The 26,173-nt window shown below is 40.1% G+C and overlaps 1 protein-coding gene across 2 annotated transcripts in view; it reads left to right on the top strand.

Annotated features, from left to right (window-relative positions):
* Positions 1–720: 720 nt before the first annotated feature.
* Positions 721–26,173, top strand: part of LOC111334458 (uncharacterized) — a 44,724-nt gene continuing 19,271 nt past the window's right edge. Inside the window, exons 1-21 of one of the 2 annotated variants that reach the window (XM_088740392.1) lie at positions 722–1,071; positions 2,991–3,134; positions 4,408–4,980; positions 5,472–6,038; positions 6,438–7,004; positions 7,610–8,164; positions 8,772–9,359; positions 10,001–10,570; positions 10,987–11,562; positions 13,113–13,367; positions 13,829–14,137; positions 14,562–14,929; positions 15,826–16,036; positions 17,420–17,977; positions 18,485–19,039; positions 19,778–20,350; positions 21,996–22,550; positions 22,919–22,947; positions 22,993–23,563; positions 24,173–24,742; positions 25,243–25,821. In XM_088740392.1, coding sequence (XP_088596518.1) covers positions 996–1,071; positions 2,991–3,134; positions 4,408–4,980; positions 5,472–6,038; positions 6,438–7,004; positions 7,610–8,164; positions 8,772–9,359; positions 10,001–10,570; positions 10,987–11,562; positions 13,113–13,367; positions 13,829–14,137; positions 14,562–14,929; positions 15,826–16,036; positions 17,420–17,977; positions 18,485–19,039; positions 19,778–20,350; positions 21,996–22,550; positions 22,919–22,947; positions 22,993–23,563; positions 24,173–24,742; positions 25,243–25,821 — 9,349 coding nt within the window. In that variant the 5' untranslated portion in view covers positions 722–995. Of the gene's footprint in view, positions 1,072–2,990; positions 3,135–4,407; positions 4,981–5,471; positions 6,039–6,437; positions 7,005–7,609; positions 8,165–8,771; positions 9,360–10,000; positions 10,571–10,986; positions 11,563–13,112; positions 13,368–13,828; positions 14,138–14,561; positions 14,930–15,825; positions 16,037–17,419; positions 17,978–18,484; positions 19,040–19,777; positions 20,351–21,995; positions 22,551–22,918; positions 23,564–24,172; positions 24,743–25,242; positions 25,822–26,173 lie in introns of both variants that reach the window. The other variant, XM_088740391.1, reaches the window with a different exon arrangement.

Consider the following 26,173-nt stretch of genomic DNA (forward strand, 5'->3'; position numbering starts at 1 on the left):
ATGTTAAAAAAAGTTAATGGCTAAAAGCATTAAAGTTGAATTAAAATAATTCAAAATATTTCTGTGCTGTATGCCTTTCTGTTGTATTTTATCGTACTATATCCGGTCGCTTATATTTTCTCTTTAAGCAAGGAGTTGGCTGAGCAGTTCTCAAGACCTTCTCACATTTGAGAGGCAGTAAAAAATTATCCGCTTGCCTTATCTCAGAGATTCATCTCTGTTAGTGAAGTTTGTGGAAACTGAGATGTCGTCAGTTTGTTTTCGTTCACAAATGTATGAGATACAAATTCTTATGACATCACAAGGTGAAAATTAAACTGTACTTGACTTGGTGACATGACTAGGTGCCAATTTTTCCCATCTTCAGGTAACTGATCCGCAATTCAGTCACATAGAACGCTAGATAATTTTCTTTGTTTGAGTATCCAAGTTAAATTCTCAATTTTTCTCTGCTTCAAAGCCAAGGTCATGTCAGTAAAAAAAAAAAAAGCTTTTGAGCATTTGATATTCTCTCTTACTACTCCCACTGTTTCCGGCCAAAGCTATTAAATATCACAATCCGTTGTGTAAACGAAGATCATCACGAGTTTGCCGCCTTTAACGTTCTTTCGTGCGGTTAGCACTTTTAAGCTTTGTATTGCTTATCGGACTTACAACACACTCCTGGTGGGTCTAATTAATTAGGAGTTCCGAATCCTCTTTGCGCAATCCCATTTCATCTTAATGTCTGTTTAAAATCAAAGATCTGTTGAATCGCTGGAGAAAGAAATTTACTCCGCACGTAACATGTGGCATTTTCAACCCACTACCACCCGGGGTGAAGTGAAATATTTCACACCAGCGACGATTTTTGCGCTCAGCCTTTTATAGACAACAAACTTAGATCCTGTAACGCAGAGAAGGACTCACGATTCTTGAGTCGAACACGTTTCAAGGCCAACGACGCTTTTCTAGAGACATAGATGTCGTTTTAATGTAAACAGAGTATCACAGTGATGAAGACATCATCCGTCGTTGTGGGAACGTTGCTGTTGATTTTTATCAAGATCAGGATCACACAAGGGCAACAGCGTAAGTGGTGCTCTGTCTGTCTACCTCTCCTCTGACATACGAACATAAATTTGTCTGATTTATTGCGTCTAAAGTTAAATTAGAGGAAGTGTAGCATGTGCGATGAGCATGATGTGCAATCAGGGTTTAAATTGATACACAGTTCCCGTATCTAGTTGACATCTTCAGACATTGGCGGTTGGTATCACTTTGAGGATTTTAAATATGGCCGATGAATAGCCTTTTTAGGTGGCTAATAATTTTGACATTATATAACAAGAAAAATTTCCTCTGAAATGGAAAAGAGTCGATCGGCTATAGTTGCAGACAATATCCATGGTTTCATTTCAACTGCCAACCGTTTCTGTATTTCATTTTATAATTTTTTTTGATAATGATAGTCTTAATTCGATAAATAATAGGCTTGCTCGATAATTACTTTTCAAATTCAACTCCGATCAGAAAAACGTTTTATTTTTTTAGTTAATCCACTGGATTTGAGACGCAACTTAAAGACATCATAATCCGTAAATCCGGTTAATCTGCAGAGTATCCAGCTACTATTTGTGTAACTGTATATCTGGCATTTGACTCGTTTCGTTCTTCAAAGCCACCGACCACGTAATCACCCACACGCGATATATTCTCGCTCTAATGTCACGTACGGAGTTTTTTAAGTCAATCTTCATCCCACAGTTAGCAAGCCTTTATACCCTAAAATAAGTATACATATTCTTCCTACAGTTCTCTCAAACATTCCCTAAAGCACTGACAAGGAGATTTTGTTTTATAATTTTAATTCTTTGTGACAATTTCCTTTATTCTCGTGACCTTGATGTTTGACTCAGGAGTGATTAAGAGGAGATTGAAATTGGCGACTAGTCACTCATGGGGTTTAAAGAGTAACCTCCAAGTGCGTTCGTTCAGTACGTTATCATCACTGCAAGTTTCTTCATGTAAAAAGTAAGATCTCGGTGACGGGCAAGAAAGTTCCCAAAAGGAGTTCATTATTTAATAAAACCAACTAAACTTTTCCATGTGAAAACTTACTTTCCGATGAGATCTCACCGCGCTAATTGGGCTGAAATTCTACATCAATAGAGGAGAAAAGACCTCATCACTCCGGTGTCTACGCCTCAAGTTATACCACGCGTCCCATTACCTACAAGAACAACAAGACTTTAATTCTGTAAATCAAGAATGCTTGACCGTCATTGCCCGGATTAGGTGTGCGAAAATGTACAAACTACACAGGCGACATTTGGACCAATCATAATTGATACCATGCAACATTTGTCGGGCCTTTCAAGGTAGCCAGCTAAAAATTGACTTCCAATTTGTGTGCCATATATAATCATAAAAATGTAAAAGATTTTTCTCACTACGTATCGTTACGCTACCAAATCAATCTTTCCATATAGCAAAATATCTTATAGTCAAACAACTTCATTCCTTGCCGTTACTCAGTCTTGCGCTGAATAGCGTTTGCGTATTTTCGCGTAAAAAAAAAGTGGAAAGCACAAGGTGGTAGAGAGAAAAAATTACAATTACCGCCTTCCAATCCTCGTGCTGTCGAATTGTACAAGCACCCTCCATTAACAAGCCTTACTCCTTTACGATAATCATGCAGGCCTAAAGGTATCTGCAAATAATTCAGATGAGATCGCAGCGAAAATCAGCCGAAAAGGCTCTTCTGGAGAAGCACATCTTGACTGAAAAACAAATTCAAAAGCCTAATGTCTACGCTTTCCAGTGCACTGTTTTTGAACACACGTCACCTCCAAGAAGTCGAACCCTGTGTTGAAACTGGGTTTTATAAGTAGTTTTTTTTTTTCTTGAGTTTTCCGTTAGAAAATCAGGTTAATTACAAAATAAACAATAATTCTCAACTCATCATATGATATACTCATAAGGTGTACAATTTTCACGACATGTTGAAGGTATAAGAGAAGGAAGATGCCCAGCAATTAGGAGGCGAACTGACTGCCCGGCCTTCGTATGGGACGAGTGCACCTGCGACTCTGATTGCTCTGGAAAGCAAAAGTGCTGTCTTGATGGATGCAAGTATGCATGCCTTGATCCAGGTGAGCAAACACTAATTTAAACTGGAGGTGATGAGCTGATAATTTCTCACCATAATATCAATGTATTATTAAAGAAATGAGGTAATAATTGTAAACAAACTAATCAACTTGAGACTGATATTGTGATATTACACCCTTGAATGAAAGTGCAAAGCAGCTATAAGGGAGAGTTACAACTGGGAATTTGAGTGTTAATCCTTAAAAAAACTTCCACGATCTGATTGTTAATTCTCCCCTCTAGCTGCTGCACATTTCCTTATAAATTAGTTACGAGAATTTGGTGTTAGATCAAGAGAACAACTTCGAACTGATAGGTTTGAGTATTCTCATAACCTGTTTACTGGTTACTGTATGGATATTACAGGGAGAAGATACATGTTGATCATTTCTGGGAGATTACATGTTGATCACATACTGAAGTCGGATGGACATAAGTTAAGACTCACCTTCTACAAAAGGAAAAAGTGTTTCAGTTCCACTACCGGAGAAAATGAATTGATTGGGCTTGATGTACAATGAAAATGAATAATCAGAGATCTAACTGGGGTATTAAATCAAGTCCGCCAAAACAGTAAGATCGAGGGAGCTTTCAATTCACTGATTGTCTCGGAACATATCTGATTGGTTCACACGAATAAACTGAGTGTAAACTCGTCCTCATAAAAAGGTTTGCTTACTCTTCAAATAGGAGATGTGTTAGGAAGGGAAACTAAATTAAGGTATATCCCGACCTAAAATACCACGCCATTTTTAATTTAACGTCACAGGCTAGTAAGCTTCTCGTTTCTCGTAGCGGTGAGCTGACCTTCATTTGCCGATTCGTTATGTTTCCAAGGACCTAAATTTTTCACTTCTCTGAAAACAGAAATTCAAAATGTTGACACACTTTCCCTGTTTAAGTTTAAATTGCAAACATTACTCCTAACCTAACCCAAGTTGAATCCCTTCTTACTCTTCCTTACTTTTCTCAAACTGCTCAAGTATATGTTTGTTTGAGTGCCTGCTATTGTTGTCGTTGTTTTATGTGGGTGTTCCATACTAACCTAAACTATTTTGTACTTGAATCACACCAAAAAAACTGATACCTCACTTTTGTAAAATATGAGGAGCCTGTAGCTCGCATAAGCCTCATGGTTTTCCTACGGGTTTCCTCGCCACATGCTAAATCTTCTGTTATATTATATTAATGTATATGTAACTCCTTTTATATCAAATAAACAAAAATAAATAAATAAAATAAATGAACAAACTTATTTGCTTCGTTTTATGTCAGACAAAGGAACACCTTCTGTCAGAAACAAAGCCGACGTTGTGTTCATAATGGACTCGTCAGGAAGCATCGGAGCCGATGACTACAACCGCGAAAAACAGTTTGTCAAAGATCTCACTAATGTGTTTCAAGTGTCGCCAACTGAGGCCAGAATCAGCACGATCATATATAGCGACGACCCAAAACTCATCTTCGATTTTGACGCATTCAACGATTCGCAAAGTATTAACACTGCTATAGACCGCCTGGAGTTTTTGGGAAAAAGAACGCGGATCGATAAAGCACTGGCAATGGCCCTAAGGGTGTTCTCCAAATCTCGTCCAGCCGTGCCCAGAATCGCTTTTGTCCTCACCGACGGAAAGCAGACCGACGATTATGACGCGAAACCGCTGGATGTAGCCGTCCGACCGCTTCATGACTTAGGCGTTCACGTTTACGTCATAGGGATTGGCACTCACGTCGACCGTAGAGAACTCAGGCTCCTAGCGAGGAGACAAGAAGACGTATTTACTGTAGCTTCTTTTGAACTACTGCTCAAACAGACTTATCGTATTGTAAATCGAATAGACACCTATGGTAAGTTTACTTCAATTTACCCTTTTTTCACTTTTTCGGGGAGAGGAAATGGAAATTAAATAATGCTGTTACGCCCTAATTAGCTTCCGGTGGACTCATTAACTTCTAAGGCTTTCAAACGGGGAGGGGCTTACCTGAGGATGTAATTGAACTATTAAATGATCCGTCCAGCCCCGCTTGCGCAATCCCATAGAAAATCTTAGTGAAAACGGACGTGTGCAGGGCTGGACGGGTTGACGTGAGCCGGTCCGGAAAAACCCGTCCTGCCTCGGTGCACTTGTACGGCGAAATTTTTTGTTGCGGTTGCCGAAAAATGAGTGACAGCGGTGAAAAAAAGATGAAAAAATGTCAGTTTTCTTTCGATAAAATGTGAGTTTCATGTTTTGACTCGGAAAAAAAAGGAAAAGTAAAATTACAGAATCTTTTTTGTGGTTTTCCCGCGCGAGCCAATCTATTGCGTTATTTGTTTTTTTTTGTTTTTTTTTTATCAGATGCAATTCCACCCTTGGAGATCACAGCCGATATGATATTCCTGGTAGATTCGTCTTCAGGTATACCTAGAGCAACGTATGGGGACCAACTGAAGTTTTTGCAAACAATTGTCAACCAATTTAGGATATCACCTCGTTACGTTCGAGCAAGTGTCATCCCATATGGAAACACGGCACGGCTGTCCATACCATTTGGGAGGCAAACAACTAACGCGGCAATGAATCAGTCAATCGATTCACTTCCTTACGTTGGAGGCCAAAAACGAATAGATAGAGCACTGTGGCTGGCTAACCAAACGTTTTTGCAGGCTAGACCCCTTGTCCCCAAGATTCTGCTCATTCTCGCCCATGGTGGACAAATGGCAGATGTTGGCACCAACCTAAGGCTCCCTGTCAAGGCTCTTCGTGACCAAGGCGTCAGCATCTTCACAATCGCTATTGGCGATCGAGTAGATTTTTCAACGTTAAGATACATTGTTGAAAATGATAATCTCATCGTTGACAAGTCTTACAAAAGCTTGGAGCCGTACCTTCCACCTGCAGCTAGTTACATTAGAGTGAAATCAGGTGAGGCTGAAAAAAGCTGTTAGTCAGTTACTCGTCAACACTTCGTATACACAAAATAGACAGGATTTTGAAATCTTAGCCTGGGTAGAAAATTTAATCGATATACCAGGCAATGAATGAACAATTCGAATCACTTGAAAATCAGGATAGGTCATTATGATTAGTCTAGTTGCAAACTGACCGGCTTTTCGTGAGCCGACAGGAGGTTTTCTCCCCGCCCGTAATAACGGTAATAACGGGGAACAACGTTCGAAATGTAAATTTGCGCTTTAACTATTCATACAGCCCTTAAGTGCTAAATAAATTTAGATTTTTCATCCTTATTGCTGACAAGAGAATGAACCTCATAATTAGGGTTCATTACGTTCCTCACAAACCATTTTCCGATTAATTTTGCAGACTTCTCGACTCCGCTGAGTAAAGATGCTGCTGTTGTCTTCCTTATGGACTCTTCTGAAGAAGTAGAATCGAATGATTTCAAGCGACAGAGAGAGTTTGTGATTTCCTTGGCAAAGGCCTTCAAAGTTTCTGAAAGGGGGGTACGCGCAAGTGTGGTAACCTACGGCAACTTCAGTCGTCCAACTGTGCAATTTAAGGACTCTACAGATGTCAACAATTTTATAAATGCAATGATCAGAACCAGTCAAATAAAAGGAAAACGATTGATGGACAAGGCCTTGTTGATGGCAGTCCGCATGTTTAAAAATCATAACGAGGTGGCACCCAGGGCGGTGATACTATTTACTTCAGGCCCTCATTCGGGTACACTTGACCAGTTGAAAAGCGCCAGCAAAAGGGTTAAAATGATAGGTGCGCGAATATACGTTGTTGCCATTGGTTCCTCAGTGGACGATAGCCAAATCGGGGGACTGGTGAACAGTTCTGGTGACATCAGAGAGTTACCTTCGTTCATGGATTTACAATCTGAAATTCATTTTGTTGGGAGACACGTGAGCCTTTTACAAGGTTAGAAACACAAATAACCTTAAAATTTATATCATCGATACGCGATACCTCAGTATCACCAAGCGTTATTAAGAAGTAGTCGCTATTGAGTGAGCTGGGGCCTAACAACCAGTCTGTCATGATGACTTAAGGGAATTTAGTACATTAAACATCATTATCGCACTCTCAGTATTACGGTTAGGTAAAATATATTGTTTTCAATCTAAGCATCTTATGGGAATATCCTCTTTCCCTAAAGAATGGTATCCCATCTTAATTAAAATGTTCGCCGTACCCTATCGAAGCACCATCTTCATCTTTCCCATTGCCTCTACTGACTTCAGAGAGAAAGAAAATAGGAAAGTAAAGAACGCCCTCGACTTCCAGTAGCAGATTACACTTACAGCTCGCAAACACAGTCCATTTGGAAAAGTGGGATCATTAGTATGGTACTCTTACAGTACATGGTTTAGGAGAAAGTGCTTCTCTTGTGGCATTCAGTCATGTAATTCTCCTTGAATAACGTCTGAGATCCGCCCTGGCAACTTGAGGAAACAAAATATATATCATGTGTGAACTAACTATGTATCAACTGAACTTGGATAACCTAGTGTTTCTTTATTAAGTTTCAGGACCCAGTTTTATAGCAGATGTTGTTTTCCTTGTTGATGCGTCCTCTAGTGTGGGTGTCGTAAACTTCCGCAGGCAAAAGGAATTTGTTAAAGCGGTAGCCCAGGCTTTGAACTTCGGAGAACGAGCCACGAGGGCCAGTTTAGTGGTATACAGTGGCACAACGACGCGGGTTACGAACTTCGACAGTCACAAGACACTGGGACAGTTCAAAAACGTAGTAGATACGGCGCAGTATTTGCGCGGTGGACGGCGAGTCGATAGGGCACTGACAGATGCAGCTCGGCTGCTTTCCAGGGCACGACCAGCCATTCCTAAGGTAACGGTACTAATTACCTCCGGGAGGCGAGATTCAGGCACACCCCTTAGAGAAGTAAGTAGACAACTGGAACGTTACGGGGTGAGGTCATTCGTGGTTACCATTGGTGTTTTGCCAGACTTAAAAGACTATTTGGTTCTTAGCAAGGAACCAGACATCTTCGAAATACAGTCATTCGTCGATCTTCCCGGAATACAGAAGTCATTTTCGCAACATATAATTTCTTCTTTTGGTAAGTGGTTTTGTCCATTATATTCAACCATAACTCGCAATATGATTGGTTTGTGAATCGTTTTGGTATACGAAATGCTCTAAATCACGAAACGAGTGATTCCTCTAACTTTTTTGCTCATTTTACTCGAGTTGAGGCAACGAAATGCTTATTGAAGGTTAGCACTGTGCAAACACAATCGAATTTTAACAGAGCCGGACAAACTTTGTAAACTTTGTAATGACCTTGGGTATAGAGATTAAAAGATTCAAAGATCAACAAAGTTTGAACCGTTTTCTCTTTCCAAATAAGGACATGATAGACAAGGAACTAAATCAGTTACGCGAACAGAACCAAAGAGTGTAAGGATAAAATGCTCTAGTCAATAGCTATAAAGGCAAATTAGTAGCATTGAACCTTGGTGCGATCAACATTTTAACTGACTTCGAAACGTACAAGTGATCAGAATAAACAACTTCCCCAGCAGTAATATTGCCACGTTATAATGTTACCAATAGGATAGCATACTATGCATTTGTGTTTTTGTAATACGAGGGTTTTTATTGCAAAATAAGGGTAAAACTAATTTTAACGCGTTTTATGATAATTTCATACTTCTTTCTTACAGATGTAGAGGAGCCAACTCCTACACCAATTCTGAATGTCATAGCAGATGTAATTTTCATTATGGATTCCTCTTCTTCTGTGTCTTCACAAAACTATAGAAAAGAGAAAGATTTTGTCAAGTATCTGGCAACGTACCTTAATGTTTCGCCAAACAACTCGCGCGCAGCCCTCATAACTTACGGCAATGCAGCGTCTGAGGTAGTCGACTTTGACATCAAACGACCGCGAGCAGACTTTGAAAGCGCAGTGGAAAAAGCGCCTTTTGTCGGACGCAACAGACGAATAGACCAAGCTCTTGACAAAGCATCCCAGATGATGGCCAACGCCAGGCCAGAGGTTAGGAAGATAGTTGTATTGTTGACCTCCGGAAAGCAAGTTCAGGAGTCTGGCAGCAAAACACCCGGTGAAGCAGCAATTCCTCTTCTAGACAGAGGAGTTTACAATTATGTTGTGGCGATAGGCCGGGAGCCCAACATCTCTGAGCTACGGCCTGTGGTACAGCAGCCTGCACAAATTTTCCGGATGACGTCCTTTGACGACTTGGTGCCTCGGCAAGCGACGGTTGGACAGATTATCGTGGAAACGTCAAGTGAGTTATGTAAATGTATTTGGCTACTGGCTAATTTTGTCTTACCTCCTTATCTATATGCCTGTTTCTTTGTATTCCGCTCTCAGGTCTACCTATGCTGTTGCAAGGTCCTTCAGTAATAATGAATAAAGGCTGATAGTTTCGAAAGAAACTGTTTGGGGCTGCGTCGGTGGGGGTAACGAAATAATTTGGATATATCAACAAAGTTGAAATGGTAAATTGGCCACCGTAACGATTACAAAAGCTGACCTTTCGAGCGTTAGCCCTTCGTCAGTAATAAGCCTCCCTCGACTTCTTAGTTTGAATTCAGTTGAGACAGACCATCCACAAATGTGGCACTGATAAACAGTGGTAAACGCAGCAACTTAAATGTTTGTCTTTGGCTTTTTCAATCCTATAACGGTGATACTTCTGAATTATTTTATGTCAGGATGAGCTCAAGAGAGATAATTCTCTCTTGTGGATTTTTAGAGGGGATATCGTGATATGTGAAGAACACTCGTGGTTCTTCTTAAAAAAAAAACTGCACATGCCGAAAAAGCATGCAATAAATTGCGTACAATAATTCACTTCTGTACCTTTTTTTTGAGAGCAATTCAGAATTCCAGATTGGCTAAAGAAGTATGTACTACTAATTTCAGCTGGATCAGTTACAGACATTATTTCTGATATTGTCTTCATCTTGGACTCATCCAACGACGTCACACGGGATGAATACACTGACGAAAAATCCTTCGTCAAGGAGTTTGCCAGATACTTGAATGTCGCGCGTGGAAAGTCGCGTGCTGCGGTCATAACTTACGGTCAAAGATCTAACGTCTTATTCAAATATGACGGCTACGACTCGCTGAAAGTCTTCGACGACGTCATCAACAAAGCATCGTACGTGGGAGGGACTAAGAGAATGGACCTCGCTTTAGACGATGCAGGCCATTTGTTAAGCGAAGCAAAGCGTTGTATCCCTCGATGGGTCATTTTGTTAACAGCAGGAAGACAGCCTGATGACCCGAGGGTAAAATCTCTACTGGATGCGTCAAAAGCCGTGAGAGACCTGAGTGACAAGGTTTATGTCGTTGCTATAGGCAATAACCCAGATCCAAAGGAACTTAGAGATATAGTTGAAGACCCCAAAGACATATTTGCAGCTAGCTCTTTCCAGAGTTTGAAGCCTAAAGCTAGAACAATTGCCACAGCAGTTGTAGACAGAAATGGTGAATAGTTCATTTATCTGTAATCAGTTTGAAGTTTTCTTTTCTTCACCCCCACTAACTTGATCTCATTTTTCCACGTTTCAAGTGCCCTAAGGTAACCCATAATAACTCCGTCGAGGTATAAATCAGCTTTCCTTGTAAAAGGAAAACTATAAAACCTGCATTCTGAACTAGGCTTGTCTTTAAGTGTTTGGCACAAGGTTTCTCTGACTTCATTCTTTTTCTTGCAAAAAATGTGAAGTTTCCACAGAGTGTTTACCTGTTTTTTGTCTTGTGACTGTTTTGTTTCATTTAATGGTCCTTTTCCCCGTCATAGACCCTTTTTTGAGTACCATCTCCTTCAAAGTTTATGCTTTATCAGAAATGTACCGTATAATTAAAGCCAACGGTTGCCTTTTACTCAACAATTTTTCAAGACGCTGATCTCTGCGTGATCAAGACGTTCCAAGCCACCGTAGTCTTCCTCGTGGACACGACATCATTGATCGGAAGCTTGGATTTCAGAAGCCAAAAGGAATTTGTGAAATCTGTGGCTAAATCTCTTAACGTTTGTCAAGACAGCTCTCAAGCGGCGATCATCACATATGGCTCATTTCCATCGCAGCAGCGGTCCACCGATATTTACAAAGATTTGTCCTCATTTGAGCAAGCAGTGGATAAGTCGCAATACTTTGGTGGACGTCGAAGGTTACACCTAGCAATCGACGTTGCAGAACAATTATTAAAAACAGTTGCACCTAGCTTTAAAAGGATTGTTGTTATTTTGACAGGGGGACAGCCTCTAATACAGGATGCCTCTTCGTTGAAGCAATCCCTCAAGACACTACGTAATGCTGGAAATGAAGCGTTTGTCGTAGCCATAGGTAAAAACTATGATAAGGAAGAATTTCTCCCTGCTGTTCATAGGCCGGAGGACATTTTCAGCGTTTCTTCGTTTGATAATCTTGTGCCACGGGCCTGTTCAATTTCGAAAGCGATTGCTGAGAGAACAGGTAAATAAAAAAGGTTTGTTTTCTATTGATAGCGAAATTGCATCATCCCTAATTCTACCATATAATAATCTAGAGATAGTTGTAGTACTCAATCGAGAAAGCTAACCTTCTAGTCCCAATGGAAAAAATGGAAAAACCCAAACGTGACTATGATGGGTCTCTTTTGCTGTTGTTGCTTTCTCGTCTTTGTTGTTGTTTTATTTATTTAGTATTATTATTATTATTATTGTTATTATTTAACGTAAAAACTTAGTCAACAACAACAACAAACAACAAATTTTATTTTTATTCTGATTACAGACATATTTTTGCGAAATTTTGATTGTCGAAGCTAAGAAAGTATCATTCATTATCATATTGATAATTTAATGAGGTTTTGTTTTCAATATGATGATTACAGACATACATAATTGAAAATTCTTATTCAAAAATACATGATTAAAATGGTTTGCCCCGCAAATAGCTAAGAAGCTAGTCGCGGCGAAGCAAAACAAGAACGTGATTAAAATAACAAGTTATGGAAGAATAATAATAAATAAGGCAAACCTATGTTAATAGAAAAAAACCTTGTAGATTGCAACTAGAGATAAATAAAACACAGAAATTGGGAGATCAAATTAACACAGCACTTACGGACGAACAATGTATAAAGACAAGGAGTTGTAAAAGGAAAACAGACGTAAAATGGGACCCTCAGCACGCGTTTCTATGATCCTACTTTTTTAATAATCATGGGGATTTCAATATATTCATCCTCCTTTACTAATATATCAAGTAACAATTTGCGGAGATCTTTTTTGAAAGCTTTCTCTGGGAGATTGGTTATGTAGCTTGGTATCCCATTCCACACTTTAACTCCGAGCCGAGAAAAAGAATTGTTTTGCATTTCAAGTCTAGAATATTTAACATAAAACTTGCCAGACGTAGAAGATCGTGTATGGTATGAGTGGATATTAGACGCTTTCTGAAATAAATTTAACATGTTTGCTGGGGCTTTACCATTATTGATATCGTGCATTAAGGTTGATACGGACTCATAGTAAAAGAAAAGTTATTGGAAGCGCATTAGCTTCGAAAAAAAAGAGGAATTGCATGGTCATGCCATTCGGCAAAGTATGATAAACGAAGCACTCTTTTCTGAAGATTTAGTATTTTGTTAAGATAAGTCTTGTATGCCTAACCCCAGGCAGCAAGACCATAAGTTAAAAAAGGAGGAATTAATGACTTATAGATGTTCAATAGTACAAGTCGGGGTACAAAATGGCGTAACTTTGCAATTAACCCGATAATCTTACTAATTTTTGTTACAATGGAATCAATGTGATATTTCAACAGTGGTTTTAAATTAATGACGTACCTTTACCTTACCGTGATTGTTAAACCTGAATTATGTAAAGCACCTCCAATTACTCGATAAACGTTGCTCATTCGATGAAGTTCTATCGCCATTTTATCAACCGTTTCCAAACGCTTTACCGAAACGATATATAAATACATGTTTGATATAAACTACAGAGGGGAGCGTTCACACTCGTTCTTTATCACTTCAGATCCACATATTCCACGTGACTTTATGGCTGACGTACTCTTTATAATGGACTCCTCCGCCGATGTTTCGCGTGCAGACTACGAGAAAGAAAAAGATTTTGTCGAGTCCTTGGCAAGTTACTTGAGATTATCCACAGGTGGAACGCGAGCAGCAGTTCTGACCTACGGTTACACTACGACCCTTATAGCTGAGTACGACAGTTATGAAACACTACAAACTTTCAACCGTGCTGTGGATAGCGCTTCTTATATTGGCGGTAAGATAGTTTTGCCTAACGAAACTGATTTTTCGTACCTTTAAGCTGTCTCATAAACACATTGACATCTATTTGTTATTCCTTACGAAGCCACAGTATGTGACTGATCTGGGTCTGTTGTTACGGAAAATCGTTTCTTTGGACTCCTGTTCTTTGAAATCTGGCAGTGAATGAATTTTTCAGGGACAGATAAAAGCTATTGAATTTTTATCTTGACATCTCAAAGGTGGCGATGATATGACCAAATATTCTAAAATGACTATAAGGGCTCGTTAAGTGAGGCCTGTAAAACTAGTCTGGATCAATCTCAGTAAAATCTGCCGCGGGACAGCTCATCTCGTCAGGTACGAGCTGAGTACATAAAACCTCTCACCATTGTGCTGGTACGTCCGTTTTACAAAAAGTCATTTAGCCTCTACTTTTAACGAGGATTACGAAAACTTAATATTCTATTATGACAGGGTCTGGACGTATTGACTATGCCCTGGACTACGCTTCCAGGCAGCTGAAAGACACCAGGCAATTAGTTCCAAAAATCGTGGTACTTCTTACAGCAGGTCGTCTGTCACCAGACCAGTCCCTGAGATTGGCAGCCCAACCACTACATGACCATGGTTTTAAGGTGTACGTTGTCACCATAGGAAACAAACCAGATACAATTCAGCTTCTACCGATTGTGAAAAACGAGACTTTTCTTATATCAGTTCCCTCTTTCGACGATCTCTCGCAAAGAGCGTTGCCTGTGGCTCAAACCCTCAGCAAACATTCAGGTAGATAAGATAACTAAGGGAATGGAGTGCCTTGCCTCACTAGAAAGCAAAAAACTCTCGGTCAAAAATTTAACCAGCACCCAACCTCATCGTTCTGAAATTATATGTATTCGAAAAAGGGTCCTTAGTGCCTCTCCGAGCACACAGCAATCTATTTCAAACTTTGTGTTGATTTTCTGTTTAAGTAGATATCAATTGATGGCTCAGTGTCAGACCCAACCACATCTACATCAAGTTTTGTGTGTACTTGCAAAATCATCTTGTTGCGAGGGACAACTAATCTTGCTGAGTTATTGCTTTTAATACCTTTTCGGCTATGAGAATCCTCATTTCTGTTCTTGAATAAATGTTTCATAGTTTTTTTTTTTTTCTCGCTTGCTCAGTTAAATTTTGCGAAGGTTTTTTTATGGATATGTTTTGCCAGACTCAGAACTACCAGCTGACTTCCCAGGGGCGGATGTACTTTTCATGGTGGATTCGTCATCAGACATTTCAAACAACAACTATGAAAAACAGAAAGACCTTGTGAAAAATTTGATCAAAACTATGGATTCTTTTTCATCCAAATCTCGCATATCCTTTCTAACTTATGGCAATAGACCTCGGGTGTTGTACGGGCTTGATAACAACATGAATAGCGAAGCACAGCTAAGAGAAATAGACTCAGTACAACCAATGAGAGGAGGAAGGAGATTGGACCGCGCCCTTCAAGAAGCAGTTCGGATCATGCAAAATTCTAGGCCGACTGTTCCTAAAATCATTCTTCTTGTTGCTGCCGGAAAACAGATTGAGGTAAATAAATAACGAATGTTGTTATGTGGCATGGAAGTCTCGCAATGAAACAGAGTTCTCAGTTTCCCTCTTCTCGGTCAAACGAGCTGTCTAGAGTCATGAACTGTTTGTTTACGCAAACCGACAAATCAGTCTAAAATTTTACGACTAGAGCTGCGGAGCTAAAACGTAAAGATGTTCTAATCATTCGCAAAGACACCACCCAAAATATTGATATCCTACAGAACTTACAAGCTAAAAGAGGTTACTAGTGAGAACTGGTCCGTGCTATGTTGCGCTGTTGCTCTCCAGGAGTTCAATGAGTATAAAACTGCGATGCTTTCTGTGGGTAAACTAATACTTTAATGAGGCAACTCAGCTTCATTCAATTGACATTTACCTGAAACAGAGAAAAAAATCTAGAAAAATCTCACCGATCTGAGACCCTTCCACCCCTTTTCAAACCCCTATGTCACCCTAAGCTTTCTGCAAGTGATCCGTAAAGGGTGACGTTCAAATCTTGATGAGATTAAATCATTTAATCGTTAAGGCGTACGTGGCTGAGTGGTTAGGGTGTTGGACTTGTAATCCAGTGGCCTGGGTTCAAGTCCTCCACCCTGCCACTCACTGAATTTGTTCTCGGTCGCCCCTGGTTCAACTCCTCGGCTGCGCTCTGTAAATAGCCCATTGGTCTGCTTCCTACCAGTGGGGATTTTTAAGCACTTAGTTAGTTTACATTGTGGCTGAAAAGCCCCTAAGGGGGAGCTTCAATTTAAGTATTTATATTTATATCTTTTTTTAATGCAACGACCAGGGAAAATGTTGCTATTTCTTTCCACTTTCACATTTCATCTGTAATAGTGCTCGTATTGACCTAAAAACGACATAATTTATTGATTTGCGTCATTTATTATCAGGAAACTGGAGTACGACCTCTTGATTCGTACGGTAAAACCCTTCAAAGGCTCGGTGTAGATGCTTTTGTGTTAGGAATCGGTAAAGATGTCGTACCACTAGATCTAAAACAAATTGTTCAAGACGCAAAGAATGTATTCCTCGTGCAAATGTTCCAGAGTCTGACGTCGATTGACCGGCAACTGGCGTATCAAATCGTCAAACGAACCATCGGTAAGTCACACGGCTCTAGCTGGTATTACCTTAGAGAGCTTTAGATTCGTGTACTAGAACGAGCACGAGTACGAGTTTACTAGCGTGCTCACATTGCGCATGCGTAGCTCTCCGTGACACTGTCATGGGAGCAGGAAACTCGTCGTCCGCCGCTCGTCGACAACGAGATTTTGACCAGAAGTCGTCCTCCAGAGAACGAGTTTCGAAAGGTGAGTATTTTGTATTTTAAACTTACCCTAGTCTTTTTCTAAGTCAGCAAAAGCAAACTTAAAGCCGTAGACAGAGGTTTTATCGAATTTCAAACCCTGATTCCATTCGTTTTTGATACTTCTTGGTCGACCTATTTTCACGAAATTCTGAGGTCTACACACGTAAACAACATAATGCCAGGGCCTTAAAAAGCACTTTCACCCTTTGAATTTTAACCATGCATGAGAGATATAAACAGTGAATTGTTGTGATGTGGTTTCCTTTCCAAATAAAAAGTTCTCGTTTCGCCATCGCTACGAATTGAGGAAAGTCAGGAAAGTGTCAACCACGTCAAAAACATCGTCAATCCTTTCATACTGCTTGTAAGGATCTTGCCTTCTCATCGTTGTGATTTCATAAATCGCCAAGGAGGTAAACGGATGCTTCTAGGATAAACGGATGCTTCTTTTGGCTAAACATAGCGAGATTGTTACAGTAAAACCCTCGCACTCGGATCGATACATTTGTTTATAATCTAAAGTTACAATTTTCGTCAGCACGACTACGAGTACGAGATACTAGTGCCAGATCTCGCGCGGCTAAAACTCGTACTCGTACTCGTTCTCGCACTCGAATCTAAAGCTCTCTAATGATGAAACAGGCTGCCATTAAAGTGATGAAATATCTTCTGGTGAGAAAATTCTTGAAACAAGAACTGAAAATAATTTGTTGGAACCCATAACCCAAAACAGGAAATGCATGGTACAATGGATACAAATTTTTATTAGGCCAACCACTGACGCCCGCATATTTTCCATGAAGAATTGAGACAGACGAAAAACTGTTAAACACAGTATTTTTCGATTGTAACCGAATTTATTTTATGTTCACGAAGTTTTCATGGCAAATGTTGTAATATCATTCAATCACGCATAAACTCGACAACTATTAACGAGCTTTTTTAACATGCCCGCCAACTCCCAAGTTCAACAACACAACGCACATGGTTACCCGTTTTCGGAGTGCCCGTGCAAGTCACTCAGGGGTCTCTAAGGGGATCCCCAAAGGTTTCAATATTACAACAGCAAATGACTGAAATTCAGACTTTCTTTATCAGAGCTTTTATAAGTATTTTTTATTCACCGGTCTTGGTCATACTCAGTGTCTTAGGTGCTCTTTTTTCCTTTACTACAGATGGCATGATTGAAACAGATGTTGTATTCGTCATGGACTCGTCTTCTGAGGTGGCACAGAGCGACTACCAGTACGAAAAGGAAGCTGTCAAAACCATGGCACGCTCCCTGAAAGTTCCTTCGGGTCAATCTAGAGCTTCTGTCATAACATATGGATATATTCCATCACGTGTGATCAAGTTCGATGGCTACAAGTCATTTTCCTCTTTTGAAAACCTCGTCAACCGTGCCCAACGCATTGGTGGGCGACGCCGAATAGATTTAGCTTTAGAAGATGCTGGTAAACTGCTGTCAGAGGCAAGGCCTTCTGTCCGTCGAAATGTCATCTTGTTGACTTCTGGAAGGACACACCCTTCATCAAGAGACTTGTACGTCTCAGCGAAACGTATTTTCGAGAACAATGCAGACTTACTTGTCATTGCTGTAGGTAGAAGACCAAATTTCAATAAACTAACTGCGATTGTAAAGGAGCCAAAATATGTCTACAATGCATCGTCATTTTCCGACCTGCGCAGAAAATCGGATGAAATAACGAAGATCGTCTCTCAAAAGCCAGAAAGTAAGTATAAAAAGGTCGTCCGTATTTCCAAATCAGTTACGGTGGTAATCTTTATCAATGGCAATGAATTAGGTCTCCCACCTGCACACGTGCTATGAGAGAAATTAACAACCAACATATTAATCAACACTTGAATAAGCACAAAGTCATTCAAGCTACACGTTTCTGCAAATCGAAATGCTCGTCTGAAATGAAAGTTTACAAATTCAATGCGGTAAAAACTTAAGTAGTAATAATGATAAAACTCGATATAAAAAGATCTATTGGTTGAACTCCCGTCTGTCCAACTAAAAGTAGAAAATGACACCGGTGAGAAGGAACTTTAAGTAGTATTATTAGGACTGCTCAAAAGGCTTCTCAGCTGAACAGGCAAAAGATATATAGATACTATACGCGGACCCAAAGAACTCTTACTTTGTCAAAATACTTTTTTTTCTGATCTAAACATGATCTGAGAAAATGCCACAAGGAGTTGCCATTATGTTTTCATACGCTTTTCCTTTTCAGAACCTGTAATTTACAATAACTTCGTCGCAGACATCGTTTTCTCAATGGACTCCTCCTTGACTGTTGATCAAAATGTTTATGACAGACAGAAAAACTTCATCAAATCCATGGTGGAATCGCTCAACTTGTCCACTGATAAATCGCGAGTTGCTGTTGTCAGTTACGGAGACACTCCCGTAGAAGTTGTTCGATTCTCGTCGCCGCAAGATGAGGCTGCTATCGCAACAAGAGTAGGCAATGCACGAAGGGTAAATGGTAGGAGGGATATTGCTAGGGCTTTGCAGTTTTCTGCCTCTCTTCTAGAAAACTCCAGACCCGACGTCTCCAAAGTGATCATCTTCCTAACTTCTGGGAGTGAGCTCTATCTTACGTCACCATCCCAGGCGCTCAGGGACTATGGTACCGATAGATACGTGATCGCTATTGGATCAAATGTAGATGAAGAAGAGTTAACTCCCATCATAGACGAACCACGTGACATGTTTACCATACGAACTCCACCGGAACTCACGTGGAAGACTGATTACATCGTTGATGAAATTGTCAAAAGAACAGGTAAGCTGTTTTTGTCTGCAAATAAGCCGTTAACTCCGGTTTCCATGGCATAAAACGACTAAAGTATTGTAATTCCTCTTGGCTGCGATACCTTTCGAATGCTTAGTGCCGCGAAAATTGTATTTTGCACACTTCTGCTCGTAACATGTAACAGAGCCCCAAGTCAAATCATAGTAGTAACAAAAGGGTTACGTGCAACTCAAAAGTCCGAGTACAGTCGAACAGATAATGAGCGGTCACCCGCGGCGAGTGGCGGTTAATACCGGTTAATACCGCTTAATACAGGTTGACCGCTTCCACAGAATAGGGGTATTGCAAAAAAAAGGTTAAAAAACCGCCAATTTATGCCGTAATTGACCAATTAATGTACAAAAACTCGCTCAAAAATATTACCAGCATTGATTTTGGGAGAGAGATATGGATTAAATATACTTGAAAGCTTAGTTTTATCTGAGTGGTTCCGCATTAAGTGACGGAAGTGACGGTGCGATACTGGCGCGGGACAGAAGAACCAGGCCGTTGGGACTCGGTAAAGAGTGACTAAGACCGTTTAACAGGGGTGAAAATTACTGTATTCAAGGGAAAGAATTCCGGGACTTTCACAACTGACCGTTTGATCAGGATGACCGCCCAATAAGGTGCGCTTAATACAGGTTCGACTTTATATGTAGTTTCTTCGTGTACAACAAATGTTTCATTCGAAGTGTCTCTTATTTCAAATTTTTTTTTTTTATTCAGTGGCCAAGAGAACCGTTTTACCTCTTGACTTTGACGCTGACGTTTTGTTTCTGGTTGATTCATCTTCCGACATGGACCAAGAAAATTACAACAAAGAGAAAAACTTTGTTAAATCACTGGCCTATATTCTTAATCTAAGACCTGGACAAACACGTGCTGCAGTTGTAATATATGGCAACTCTGCGCGTTCTGTGATCGGATTCACAGACCACACCTCCCCTTCATCTTTCTTTAGCAGAGTCGATGCACTGCCTTTCCTTCGAGGTAGAAGACGTCTGGACAGAGCTCTAATCGAGGGAGGATCTCTCTTAAACACAGCTCGACCGTTGGCTGATAAAGTCGTTATACTTCTTACTTCGGGTCGACAGACGCAAGAGGTAGGAGCTCTACCTTTGAATCAGGCAATGGAATCGATACGATCACATGATGCAAAAGTATTCGTGGTTGCTATCGGTCAGCGAGTGGATGAAGCGGAGCTTAGACTATTGAAAAGTGAGCTTTTCTTTGTACCTGGATTCAACGTTTTGATACGGAATTCAACTGGTATTGCCAAGGATATAAAGAATATAACAGGTATGCTGGTACTTGCACTCATCGCTAGGTTATTAGATCTCACACACCTTAATTTGCATGGATAGCTTAGGAACGATTCTAGTGCACCTACCTGTGAATGCAAGTGTAACCGTTTCGATCTCCTATGTTAAAACTATGCGATTCGCTATAGCTCACCCAGCTTTGTCTGGAACCTATCAAAGCATTTAGTTATATTCATTTAGCTCTCCAAGCTAATTTATTTCCCACAATAAAGGGTTTGTTTGTTTGTTTGTTTGTTTATTATTATTAGAACATTACAAGCAAATTTACACAACCCGCATATAGCATTAGTTAGTCTTGGCGGGTATTAGTGAATAAGTAAGAGAAATGAGTATAATCATTCGAACCAGAGAGCTAACGTTTGTATCTGAAGGCGATTATTACGAATCACTATATATACGCAGATAAATCATGTAAAGCAATGTAATAAATGTAATGTCATTAACAATTATTGGACGAGGTTGAGCAAAATATCGTGATTTGTCCGTGGCGAGCAGATCAATTATTTGCCGAAGCCAAAGGCTGAGGCAAATAATTGATCTGCGAGACACTGACAAATCACGATATTTTGCGATAACCGAGTTCAGTAATTGTTTTATCGTTCGATAACCGAGTTCAGTAATTGTTTTATCATTCGATCACCGAGTTTGTTTTTAATTTTTTGGGGGAAGCGGCAAACGCGCACTGCTGCCAGAAATCAAATGGTTTCCTTCTCAGTTAAATAATTTATTCTGTCGACTTTAAATTGTACGTACAGTCAACTCAGTGTTAATTAACAAAATGTATGCCTTCAAATGGCTGAAACTTCCAGGAACAAGTTCACAGTCTTCAAGGATTTGAAATCCGAAAAAAAAAGGGAAAATGTATTCATTGATGAATTATTGTATTATTATAGTATTGATGAATTAGCTTTAACACAATCTCTGAAATTTCACTTTAAAAGTTGAAAGTACAGTCGTAAAAATTATTAACTGTCTACTGCGTGTTAGATTGCTCGATACTTAGCTCATTTAGAATATGCTCTTCCTGAGAGGCTGTGAGAAGTGGTTGAGGTGCACTCTCAGCTACAGGAATCGAAGAGGTTGCCGTAATGTTTGGTACGGTCTTCTTGCTGTTCAACGATTCTGATAATGTTTACACACAAGAGCGACCACAAGAGCGACCACAAGAGCGACCACAAGAGCGTGGTTATTACTGCGCATGAGCAGAATATTATTTACACCAAAAACAGAGTTAGACGGTAGTACGCATGAGCAGACCATTATTTGTAGGCAGTTATTTGCAGGTCACTTGGTGGGCTCCCAGCCAATGAAAATGGGAGAAAAAACCATCAAATGACAATTTAAAAATATTTGCAAGTTTAGGTAAATAATTATTTTGAGTTGTTTCACATAACTATTCCAGTAATCAATGTATGCAAACATTTAACTTAAAAAAAAAGCGAAAATATCGATTTCCATTCTGAGCTGGACCAAAATGAGAACATTTCATCCATAACATCTGCATGGTTACACTATACGAAAGACACACATTATGATGGGATTGTTTCTGCAATATAACGAGAAATAAGTGAAAGATATCAATACTGTTCCATTGACTTTCTTCCTTTAACATTCCTCGGCAGATCAAACAACAGAAAGTTCAGGTGCGGATATAGTTTTTCTGGTAGACTCCTCTAGTGGCGTCACCGAAGACAACTACAGGAAAGTAAAGGCTTTTGTGACTTCCTTAGCGCAACAGCTCAAATTCGGGTTAGACAAGACGCGTGTGGGAGTGATCCTTTACGGTGACTACGCGAGACTAGCAGCCCGCTTCAATGTCGTTAAGAACGCAGAAAACCTTCGAAGGTTACTTGATGGTATTGCACGACTTCAAGGGGGTAGAAGAATTGATAGGGCGCTAGTAAGGGCAGCTCAGCTATTCGGAGAGAGTAGACCGAATGTTCGTCGAATACTAGTGCTACTAACAAGTGGAAGACATACATCTAACTCCGAAAATCCTTTCCGAGATGCCGTGCAACGGCTGGAGACGAAAGGTGTCGACAGGTTCGTTGCCGCCATTGGACCAAATCCAGATCCGGAGCTGACTGTAGTTGCGGAAAGAGAAGATGTTATCCGTGTACGTTCCTTCGACAGCTTGCAGTGGCAGGTCAGACAAATTGCAAAGCACATTCTCAAAGGTTGGTTGTATCACTTAAATAACCTGAAGCCATGTGTATCAAATTGTAATTCAACGAGCCATAATGCATGCGTCGTCTCTGTGTATGTTCTCTGAAATTATTTACCAGCCCAGGATTGCACGTTGCCAATATTTCATGCTAATCAAGTTTAGAAATTAAATTGAAGCTTCGTTTTTTAACTATGAAATATACATTTCAAGAAAATCTCAGACTTCTGCAGAAAGACTTTCTGTTATTCAATTCGAGAAATGGTTATTTTCAAAGTAATTGGTTACTCTAAATAAAAAAAATAGTCGTATAGAAAACGGTGCTTTAGCCAGATCATTATCCATATCCAAGACTTAACCATGTCTTTGTTTGCTATGTAGAAGTAACACCAACACCGACAACAACCCCGACAACAACCCCGACAACAACCCCTTCAACTGTAACGATGAGCACAACGCCGACACCAACGATAACACCCGGCTTCAAGGCTGACATAATTTTCCTGATCGATTCGGCGTTTGACGTCACCACTAATAACTTCAATACAGAGAAAGAGTTCGTTAAGGATCTTTCAGCTGCTCTCAATCTCTCACCAAGTGGTTCTCGCGTGGCCATAATTATTTACGCCTCCTCTCCTAGTCTAAAAATAGAGCTTGGAGCACAGAAAACGCCTGAGTCCTTGAGCCGTGGTCTCGACAGACTCACGCGTCTCACGGGAATGCGAAGAATGGACCGTGCCTTGGAATTTGCATCCGTTAACTTTGACAACAACCTTCCCAAAGCGGTGAGGAAAATCGTCGTCCTTTTTGCGTCTGGTAAACAAACTGGAGGAGGTAAACCCTTAAGTGAGGCCGTGAAAAGTTTGCAGAAAATCAACGCAGAAAGATATGTTGTAGCCATCGGCTCTCAAGTCAGTGAATCCGAGTTACGCCCAGTTGTTTCTAGGAGGAACGACATCATTCTAGTGCCTTCCTTTGATTTGCTCACCTCCAAAGTGAAGACTGTTACTGAACAAATTATAAATGGTATGTTCTGATTGTGTTTCTTTAATACTCCCATGCACTCGAGAATTTGCAATAAGAAGAGGTTTGTATTCTACAGACTATGTCGTGAGATCATGGAATATTTACGTCTGACATCAACGGTGGAACTTGATTTACTTCACAAATGATGGCCATTTCGTATAACTTTAGTCAGCCACACACTGAATTTCTTACATTAAGCCATTAACAACATTTCTTACATTAAGCCATTAACAACAGCCTTGAAGTAGAATGCTCCTAATAAAAATGACACTCGTTCGGATGTAATGTCTCAGATATTGAAATAGAACTTATTATCTGCTTACTTAGGCTCAAGATCGTATTGTTAAAAAACGTCCTCATTTCCTTTACAAACTAAAAGTTTTGATAAGTAATCACAGCATTGAGTGTGGCTTTTCCAGCTAAAAAACAGGGGATTTTCTTTTAACGTACAAAAACATGTTTGAGAATCAAGATCTGATACGGTCAGATACTGTGGAAACATTAAGCCATTAACAACAGCCTTGAAGTAGAATGCTCCTAATAAAAATGACACTCGTTCGGATGTAATGTCTCAGATATTGAAATAGAACTTATTATCTGCTTACTTAGGCTCAAGATCGTCGATTCCATCTGAATTTAAATCTGACATTCTTTTCATTATGGATTCGTCATCCCCTGTCAACCGGGACGACTTCCAGAGACAAAAAGAAGTTGTCAAGTCGATTATGAAATCATTCCACGTCACACGCGGACAATCTCGAGCCGCTGTTATCACGTACGGTCAGTATTCGGAGAAGCTGTTACGTTTTAACAGCTATCTGTCCCTGAATCACATGGAGAGTGTCGTAGACACAGCAACGAGTATCGGAGGCTCGCCCCGTATTGACGAAGTGCTAGTTGATGCCGCTGATGTCTTAAGAGATGCCAATCAATCAATACCCAGAATTGTCATTATGTTTACAACTGTTCGCGACCTCACTGATTCACACAAGAAAGCTATTGACAAAGCTTCGGAGGTGATTCACGACACGGGAGCCAGAGTGTACATTATAGCTGTTGGAAAGGATATTGATATTGGGAGTTTGAAAAAGGTGGCTGATTCTCCAGTAGACGTCTTTAAAGTACAGACGTTTAAAGATCTAAATGATTCAATGGCTGAGATGATTTACCAGAGAGTGGGTAAGTTTCTTATTTTCCGCGCATACTGTATTAGGAAAAAGGAAACAAATCATTCAAGTTTTAAATTCATACTATCTTTTCTCAGGCTAGAAGTTAAGCTATTTTTTTCGAAAATGAGACAGAAATGAGAAAACATCGCTAATACCTTATATTTGAACTCAATAACGTTGCTCGTTTCATTTTTCTGTAAGCCACTGTTGCAATATCCAATGCGAAAGACGGAAACCATAAAATCGATCATTTTCTTCTATCTACTTTTTCTTATCATTTTGTCTTGTTAAATCGAGTTCTGATTTCTGCTTTGAAGAATGAATGCCTATGTCTTTGCGAGTATCAGTTCAAATGATTTACACTGAGATCTTTGGCGATTTGTGCAGTAAAAGTAATACACATAAAAGTTTATTATTGCTCTGCTGTTTCTCTAATGCATCAATTTACCAGCTAATAGCTACGAGAGGAGCATGAGAAAACACTTTTTTTTCTCCCATCTTGAATTGTAGAATTACCTAAACCAGTGGTACCGATGGATTTTACGGGTGATGTTATCTTTCTTGTGGACTCTTCCTCCGAAGTAAGTCGAGAGCAATTCAAAAAAGAGAAATATTTCGTTGCGTCTTTGGCCAAAGTTCTTAACCTCGGCCCTGCAAAAACCCGAGGATCTGCGATAACCTATGGTAGATATGCGTTGGTTGGAATCGAATTCGACGACCATCCAAACCCAACAGCATTTGAGCAAGCAGTCGATGAACTCCCCCAAATTTCTTTCCACCGTAGAATGGACAAGGCTTTGCGAAGAAGTGCGGATATAGTAAAAGTTGCCCGTGCTGACGTCCCTAAAGTCGTCCTCCTCTTGACAGCCGGACGTCAGAGCCCTCCAAGGAATACTTTGCTTCCATCCGTTAAATCGCTGAAAGACCTTGGTACCAGTGTCTTTGTCATTGGAATAGGCTCACGGCCAGATGGTCAAGAGTTACGCTCTATTGTTGAGGAGCCTGGAGACGTGCTGAGGGTATCGACATTTGATGACTTCTCTCCATCGAGGACGAGACAAATCGCGAGGCACATAGTGAACAGAACAGGTAAAAACAATATTTTGATTATGTGCGCTAAATAACAATTCCCACCCTAACAAAGAGATGAAAATCACATGTGTTTATTTTGTATTGGGCCACTTATTCACTGAGGAATCTCTCATCACACATCCACCAAATGAAATAAAAGTTCAGGAAATCATCGATGAACTTGTTGACTGAATACTTCTGAAAATTGTGAAAAACGAAAGAATGATAAATCTTGGTCCGAGCAAAGCTCTTCGAAATTGTTCTTGAGCTTACACCTGGCTTTAATGAAACGCGATCGTTACTGCCTTCTTTTCGTAACCGTTTCAGTCAATAAGTTTCCTGTGTTGTACGGTTAAAAAAAAATACGATA

The sequence above is a fragment of the Stylophora pistillata genome, chromosome 12 (assembly GCF_964205215.1).
Source record: "Stylophora pistillata chromosome 12, jaStyPist1.2, whole genome shotgun sequence".
In the NCBI taxonomy this organism is placed as follows: domain Eukaryota; kingdom Metazoa; phylum Cnidaria; class Anthozoa; order Scleractinia; family Pocilloporidae; genus Stylophora; species Stylophora pistillata.